We start from the raw sequence: 8,497 nt of genomic DNA on the forward strand, positions 1-8,497 counted from the left end.
TTTGCTGCTATATAAGAGAGTGCTTCTCCACTCCAGAGACACATATTCCACTGATGCATCTTTAACGTTAAACAATTGAACTTCACTCGAAATCTCGGAACCAATCAGTTTTCCTCCATCAAGATCTTCTATAGTCATCCTTAACGCTGAGGACTGCATATCATTGTACGTAAGTACACAATGTCCCTAAATAACTATTCTTGCTATATGAGGATGTTTGAGAGCTACATTTCTATTTTGACCAACTAATTTACAAAACATTTCAGGCAACAAATGTTTTCTAAATTCTGAAACAGTTTCTTAATCAGTTATAAAGTCTATCTGAACAAACATTAAATTTGGGAGGGGACTACGGATCTGTCTCTGTCCGTCCGTTGTTATGTTCGTTTGTACGTTAGTAAAACAAGATCTCTAAGAGCACTGGGCTGATTTTGACAAAACGTGGGTGAATGATTCATCTTGCCATAGAGATCCAACATTTACAAAATCATACTGATTGACCCAAGGAGGGAGCTATGGTAATTAACTTAAATGTGTTAGTCATACGCAATATCTCATCTCGCCCAAATCAAATGTTATTTGTCAATTGCGCCGAATACAACAGTTGTAGACCTTACAGTGAATATCTTACTTACGAGGCCTTTAACCAACATTGCAGTTAAGAAAAAAAAATGTAAAGGTAAGATGAGAATAACATAATAGCAGAAGCATAATGTAAAAACACACAAAATAAGATGGCTGCCCTTCCCACCGGCGCTTCCCTCCAGCACTATCGTGAAATAAATAAGGGGGTACTGCATCATTCATGGGGGACGACATGTTTACTGTTGCCTTGTTTTTACATGGTTGACTTTGGCCTCCTATTGTTCTGTTTTGAATTCAAAAGTATTATGTTAGTATGATGTTTAATGTGAGGTGAGTAGACTGTTGGATGTAGTGCTTTACATCAAGCTGTCTCTTAACCTTGAATACACTGACACATCTAGCATTGAATTCTGAAATTTTCAACGTAGGTGACTGTTGCCATCTATGGAAGAAAATGGCTTTGTTCACTCACTTTACCAACTTCATTATCCTGAACATAAATTGAATGCATAAACAGGCATGTTACCAACAAACAAACACATTAGGTACATCCCTACTAGGGACACGATTGGCAGGAACAATTTCAGAGTGAATGCAGGGCGAGGGGCAGTCAAAGAAGCAGGATCTTCTCAGAATATTTACTTACTGATAGCTGACAATGTGCGATGACAATTTCACCAAATTAAAAAATTAATCTGACCTAACGCAGCTTTAAAATGAAAGCTTCCTGAAATTACTGACTCTATTTCCATCTTTGAATCTGAGGCCTGTATAAGCGTTGCACGTTAGTAAAAACAAATCTAAAACGACTCATCTTGGTAAGTGAAAAGAAAAATGTTGAACTAATGTTGATTTTATTACTAATTAACTGCACATTTCATGGAACAAATGGTTCCCAAATGAAGAAACTGTTGACTTACTGGTCATTATTTGTAGTTGATCGGTATATATGACATGGTGTTTTGTATTCGCATTGTTCACTTTGGCCTGCTATTGTTTTTGTTTTCACATGGTGGACGTTGGCATGCCCTGCTGATCCTGTGTAATATGTGTTCAGGTGAGTGACTAAACACAGGTTTCTCTACCTAGCTCTGCTGATCCTGTGTATGTGTTCAGGTGAGTGACTAAACACAGGTTTCTCATATTTCTTGTGTGTTCATGTTGTATTTATACTATTATCACAGGGATTAATTTGACTCATATATGCAGATGTGGTGTGACAGTATGATGTTTAGTTGTTCCTATATAGTAGACTGAGTCTAGTGCTTTATACCAAGCTTTCCTTTTCATCTGGATTTGACTAACACAACTAGTATTTCATACTGAAATGACAGATTCTAAACTATTAAGCTGCAGGTGAAGGTGAACTGCATTGCAGCTCTAACATGTCTAGTGTCTCAAGTGTTTATGGGTGTCGGTCTACACTTTCTACCAGGCAATCTGGAGAAGAGCAGGCACAACCTTGTGATCATAGATATTAATATTTAGGGACTTAAAGTACCTAGTTCAAGAATAGGGCAATACAAATGGTCCTTCTGGTCCTTCTGTAACTCAGTTGGTAGAGCATGGCGCTTGTAACGCCAGGGTAGTGGGTTCGATCCCCGGGACCACCCATACATAGAATGTATGCACACATGACTGTAAGTCGCTTTGGATAAAAGCGTCTGCTAAATAGCATATTATTATTATTATTACAAATCATGACTACACTACCAATGATGCAGCTGTTGCATTGCTAGCACACTACAGTATCATCACATGCAGGTAAAAGACAATACCTTACTTTTCTGAAACCATTTAAAATCGAGGTAAAGTTTATCTACATTCAATAATGAAGTTTGAATGATTCAGGTTTTAGGTGTTAATTGTGTCACGTTCTGACCTTAGTTCCTTTATGTCTTTGTGTTAGGTTGGTCAGGGTGAGTTGGGGTGGGTAGTCTATGTTCTTTTTTTCTATGTTATATTTCTATGTGTTTGGCCTAGTGTGGTTCTCAATCAGAGGCAGGTGTCGTTCGTTGTCTCTGATTGAGAATCATACTTAGGCAGCCTGATTTCCCCATGTTGTTTGTGGGTGTTTTTTTCTGTTTAGTGTTTTCTGCACCTTACAGGACTGTTTCGTTTTTTTTCGTTTATTCACGTTGTTATTTTGCATTTCAATGTTTCAGTAAATAAAACATCATGAACACGTACCACGCTGCGCTTTGGTCCACACTTTTTTCATACGGCGACCGGAACAACTTGACTAAACCTGAGTGTTAACTTTATCAAGTGTCTGTCCAATTAAAACTAACAGACCCTGTTCTATATTAGACAGTGTCATAATATATTAATGCATACCTGTGAATACTTCAGCCTGTCCTAAAGCATATTGTCCTATATTATAATCAATGAATACATACCTGTGAATAGTTCAGCCTCTGTCCTAAAGAATATTGTTCTATATTCATTCATTTCAATCTTTATTCTTTCAGATATTTAAACGCAGCAACTTATTTTTGGAGAGGTGAATTTCAGCAGCATAAACACCTCATAACCTGAGCATTATTACATTCATACTCATTACAGGGCAGGAAATCATATTCTGACATACTGTAACATCTGTAACATTCACAGGTTATCATATTCAGGTTATCATATTCTGGATGAAGCATCTATAAAATGTGATTATTCATGATTATTCATAATTATAGCAACATATGAAATAATTGTGTAAGTGCATAGTGACGTGCTCACTTACACAACAATATGTTTATATAAATCATTACACAAGTCACCAAGTTGATCAGCAAGAAACAGTAGGAGGTAGAGTGGGGAGGTGCTGGGAGTAGGAGAGGGACTCCATGGTGTTGATCAGGAGAAACAGCAGGAGGTAGAGTGGGGAGGTGCTGGGAGTAGGAGAGGGACTCCATGGTGTTGATCAGGAGAAACAGCAGGAGGTAGAGTGGGGAGGTGCTGGGAGTAGGAGAGGGACTCCATGGTGTTGATCAGGAGAAACAGCAGGAGGTAGAGTGGGGAGGTGCTGGGAGTAGGAGAGGGACTCCATGGTGTTGATCAGGAGAAACAGCAGGAGGTAGAGTGGGGAGGTGCTGGGAGTAGGAGAGGGACTCCATGGTGTTGATCAGGAAGAAACAGCAGGAGGTAGGGTGGGGAGGTGCTGGGAGTAGGAGAGGGACTCCATGGTGTTGATCAGGAGAAACAGCAGGAGGTAGAGTGGGGAGGTGCTGGGAGTAGGAGAGGGACTCCATGGTGTTGATCAGGAAGAAACAGCAGGAGGTAGGGTGGGGAGGTGCTGGGAGTAGGAGAGGGACTCCATGGTGTTCAGGAAGAAACAGCAGGAGGTAGAGTGGGAGGTGAGAGAGGAACTCTGTGGTGACTGAGGTTCCTAGCTGAGGAGGAAGGAATGGGTGTGATAGATTCCGGAGGAATAGAGATGTAAAATTCAGAGGAGAGTGGAGGACGAGGAGTTTAGCGCATTTTTAAATTGCTCCTTTCTCAGTGACCTGAGGATTGTGGAGCGATTTGGTCACCCTAGACCAGAGCTACCGTCCTGTATTTTTTTCATTCCAATCAACTAACTGGTTGATACACTGAATCAGGTTAGTTACAACTGGGGATGGGGAGAGAAACCTACAGGAGGGTAGCTCTCCAGGAACAGGGTTGGAGAGCCCTGCCCTAGACTGATATGTTGCTCGACCTCTAGTTCCTACCGCGAGTCATCCCATTATATCCCATGGTTATTGTTTGATCTTTTTATCTTGTTCTTTAATTTCCTTCAGATGCTTTGAATGTCTAAATCAGTTTTCTTAAATTAATCTGTACAAATGTTTATTTCAGGTTACGTGACGCACACTCAAACTCTCAACATGGCAACCACACTGCATTTGATCGGTGGTGGAGGAGGCAGTTCATTTGAATTCCACGGCATGAACAACGGTGCCACCCTCAAGAAGATTGGAGTGGCGGTGGAAGGCTGGCAGGTCAAAGCTGTGCGGGCGGAGCTTACCGACGGGCGCGTTGAGACCTTTGGAAATTCACACACTTTCAGTGAGTTTGAGTTTGACCTCGGTGAGCGCATCACCAAGCTGTCACTGTGGGGTAACGGCGCCGGCACACGTCTAGGTGCCATCAAGTTCAAGACGAGTAAGAACCGGGAGTTCTTTGAAAAAATGACCAGCTGGCCACTGAAGACTGAGTACACCATAGATGTGGGGTCCGGAATCTGCCTGGGACTGGAGGGTAGGTCTGGCTCAGACATCGACTGCATGGGCTTCCTCTTCATCAACACCATCAAGTCGTCCGTGCTGACCGACATGGAGTATCCCACCCTGTCCCTCTTCAAACCCCAGGTGTGTGTAGACGGCTCAGGAAAATTCTACCGATGCTCTAACATTAAGGGGGCTGTCCACTTTAAAACATATAATCCTATATGGGGGTCGACATTCATCAGGCATCTCATTTCTAGCACAGTCAAACACATACAGACACATTAAATATTATTTTTGGCTGTCTAAAAAATCAATTGATCAGTTCCTCACTGATTGTTACGTACGCCTCTAGGAGAGGGAATGCAAAACCATGCTACAACACAACTCCCCGTGGACTGAAAGAGGTATAGCGACTGTAGATGCAAGTAAGGATGACAAAGGCAGAGAATTTACCGTTTACTGGGGATTTATTCCGTCACACGGTAATTTTTGGGAAAAAGGGGCTGAACGGAACCAAACCAAAGAAAGTAAATATCAAAGCCCCCTCTCCTACCTTACCTGCCTACCCACTAACCTAACTTAGCACCACTTGGTGCGCTAACTAAAATACAGGGGGTGGTCCACCCTGGTCTTACCAAGTGTGCATAGACAGTGAATACAACAGTTTATGTATGCCCGCAGGCCTCTTGCCGAAGTTCTCCCTAGGTGCCTTCCCCTTCCCCCCTGGGAACAAATGAAACAGAACAACACAGACAATGTCAATACTCAAAAAAACTGCATCATATTGACCAACACAGGGCATACAAATCAGCTCTCTGCAACAACCAACACAGGACACACAAATCATCTCTAAGCAGCAGAACACTGGCTTATATAGCTGGAGAAGGAGTCTGTAATTACAGACAGCTGTATCCTCTGACAAGAGGGCGGGGTCAGCTCCAAATAGCAATAGGCTGACCAATCAGCTGCTTGGGGGAATTTTAGGAAGCCATGCTGAAACTCAAACATACATCAACCACAACACAGAAACTGGGGAACGTAACACTGATGATTAGTTCTTAAATTGTCTTTTTCTTTCCTGAACAATTTGTATCTTTGTGTGTTGATTTTAGGTGACCCCAGAATATGTGAAATCCGTTTCTCACCACAATGACACCTCATTGGTTCAAGAAGAGTCCATTACATACAGCAAGACCCTGACCAAGACTTCCTCCTGGTCCGTCAGCAACAAGATAGAATCCACCTTGAATGTGTCGGTCAAAGCAGGGATCCCGGATGTGGTCGAGGTGTCATCAGGGTTCAGCTTGACCATGGGAGTGGAGCAATCCACCAGCCTGCAGAAGACAGAGACCATAACAGAATCAGATACCATCAACTTGAAGATCCCACCAGGGAAGACCATGGATGTTGAGATCACAGTGGGGAAAGCAAATATCGACCTCGACTACAGAGCCACAGTGAAAGTCACCTGCATGAACGGCAGTCAGCTGGTCTTCCCATCCAATGGCGTCTACACTGGTGTGACTTACACTTCAGCGAGGGTATCCACAAAGGAGACATGAGACAAGTGTATGACATCATGAATAGTATGCACAGTGATAGAATGTGACATCATTACTAAATCTGTGTGCCTTTTCTGTTATTATGATCTTCTTTGAGTAATTCTAATTGAACCATGCTGACTCAGCTCTTTATTTCTGTCTCGGCAGAGGTCATAACAACAGGTGGGTCATTCCTACAATCCAGTGCCTTTTGTGTCCAATCACATGTTAACACATGTTTTGTGTGAATTATTGAACAACATTAATTTCAAAAGGTTGTTACATACGGTTACACCCCCATTTCCCATTTTTAAAAAACGATGTTAAGTAATTATCTTAATTTTATGAATATTAAACCATTTTTATATTAAACCATCTTGTGTGTCAAATCTTTCTCCATATTCCCAGTTTATTCAACTTCCATTTGATATACTATTCACAAAATCCAGACATTTTCCAAAATTTTAATGATCATTACATTGACTTGTTGACTTTCTTACAAATTGTTTTACATGATTTATGTATTATTTAATATAAGAATCATCTCATGTGTTTGTTAGCACACATGCAGACACGCACAGATATCTTTTTTCCCCCCCTGGTTGCATATTTAACATGCCTCTGGTTGCACATATAACATGCTGGTAGAAATTAGGTAACACATTTAAGTTATCCTGCATTGAAGTCCTCGGCCACTAGGAGCGCCGGCTCTCCATGAGCATTTTCCTGTTTTCTTATGGCCTTATTCAGCTCATTGAGTGTGGTGTTAGTGCCAGCATCGGTTTGTGGTGGTAAATAGACAGCTACGAAGAATATAGATGAAAAACTATCTTGGTAAACAGTGTGGTCTACAGCTAATCATGAGATACTCTACCTCAGGCGAGCAAAACCTTGAGACTTCCACTGTTGTTTACAGTGGTTAGTACTCTGCGTTGTTGCTGCAGCAACCCAGGTCTGAATCCGGGTCACGGCATTGCAATATGCAGTGCCATGGCAAAACAGCTGTATTTTGAACAAGTTCAAACGTACTGTGTAATCAAACTAGTAAACCTAACTGTAAGCTAACTATCTGAATCCCCAAATTGTCCATTTATTTGACGCGTTTGATTCAGAATAACACCGGTTCCAAACCACCCAACATGCCTACAAAGTATGTAATAAGTTACCTGTAAACTTGGTTCAAACAACGTTCCTAATCCAAATTTATGTATCCTAAAAGGTAAATAATCGATCAAATTTAAGACGTGAAAAACTGTGCTCTATAACGACTGAAAACAAAGTGAAGCACGTTCCAGGTCGCGCGCACCAAAACATTAGAGGGCACCTGGAGTGACACATGGAAATAACAGGGCAACAACTTAATTTCTCAAAGGAAAAACATCAACCAATTTTTAGACTGTTGACATCTAGTGGAAGCCATAGGAACTGCAAGCATATTTCTATTAAAAAAAGGATTGCCATAGAAAACTATTGGAAAACGGATTGAGCTCAAAAAAACATTTTCCCTGGATGGAATGTGCTCGGGGTTTCGCTTGCTCACATATATTATTCAAACGATTTAGAATCTTCTGAGTGTTTTCTATCCAAATATACTATTAAGATCCATATCCTAGCTTCTGCGCCTGAGTAGCAGGCAGTTTACTTTGGGCACGCTTTACATCCGGATGTGAAAATTCAGCCCCCTAGCCTAAAAAGGTTGAATGAGTAAATGCTAAGGTGTTTAGCACATTTTCACTCCTTAACATAATTAGGCTTGCCATAGCAAAGGGGTTGAATAATTATTGACTCAAGACATTTCAGCTTTTAATTTTGTATTCAAATCTGAAATGTTCTACAAACAAAATTCCCCTTTGACATGATGGGGTATTGTGTATTGATTAGTAACACATCTCAATTTGATCTATTTTAAATTCAGGCAGTAACATAACAAAATGTGGAAAATGTTATGGGTTGTGGAAACTTTTTGAAGTCACTGTACATCCGGTCAAGATTTCTCTTCACGTTTAATGCTGGGTGTACACTAGACATTTTTGGACATGATTTAGCTGTCCCAGCCAAATTTTTGAGATTGTAGACAAAATACCCATGTCGTTGCCTACTCGGGGGGTTCGACTTTCACCGACTCTAGTTAAATGTGAACGGGTCAAAGACTGCAACGACAAGTTT

At 41.1% G+C, this 8,497-nt stretch overlaps 1 protein-coding gene across 5 annotated transcripts; it reads left to right on the plus strand.

Annotated features, from left to right (window-relative positions):
- On the plus strand, window positions 1-6,706 carry LOC124045484 (aerolysin-like protein). Of its 5 annotated transcripts, none has more exons than XM_046364800.1 (4): window positions 1-169; window positions 1,643-1,701; window positions 4,420-4,931; window positions 5,903-6,706. In XM_046364800.1, the coding sequence occupies exons 2-4, from the start codon at window positions 1,692-1,694 to the stop codon at window positions 6,350-6,352; spliced, it is 972 nt and encodes a 323-aa protein (XP_046220756.1). In that variant the 5' UTR covers window positions 1-169; window positions 1,643-1,691; the 3' UTR covers window positions 6,353-6,706. The 5 variants fall into 5 exon arrangements, with proteins under 5 accessions (XP_046220756.1, XP_046220757.1, XP_046220759.1 ...); XM_046364801.1 differs by having other exon boundaries at window positions 1-165; XM_046364803.1 differs by lacking the exon at window positions 1,643-1,701 and having other exon boundaries at window positions 11-165.
- Window positions 6,707-8,497: the final 1,791 nt, after the last annotated feature.

The sequence above is a fragment of the Oncorhynchus gorbuscha genome, linkage group LG10 (assembly GCF_021184085.1).
Source record: "Oncorhynchus gorbuscha isolate QuinsamMale2020 ecotype Even-year linkage group LG10, OgorEven_v1.0, whole genome shotgun sequence".
Classification (NCBI taxonomy): Eukaryota; Metazoa; Chordata; class Actinopteri; order Salmoniformes; family Salmonidae; genus Oncorhynchus; species Oncorhynchus gorbuscha.

What these genes read in the sequence shown, in the direction of transcription:
- LOC124045484 (XM_046364799.1), top strand. Translation starts at nt 1,540, where the DNA reads ATGGTGTTTTGTATTCGCATTGTTCACTTTGGCCTGCTATTGTTTTTG. An exon ending in CCTGTGTAATATGTGTTCAG is followed by an intron (nt 1,643 to 4,419) that starts GTGAGTGACTAA and finishes TGTTTATTTCAG; the next exon opens with GTTACGTGACGCACACTCAA. An exon ending in TGTCCCTCTTCAAACCCCAG is followed by an intron (nt 4,932 to 5,902) that starts GTGTGTGTAGAC and finishes TGTTGATTTTAG; the next exon opens with GTGACCCCAGAATATGTGAA.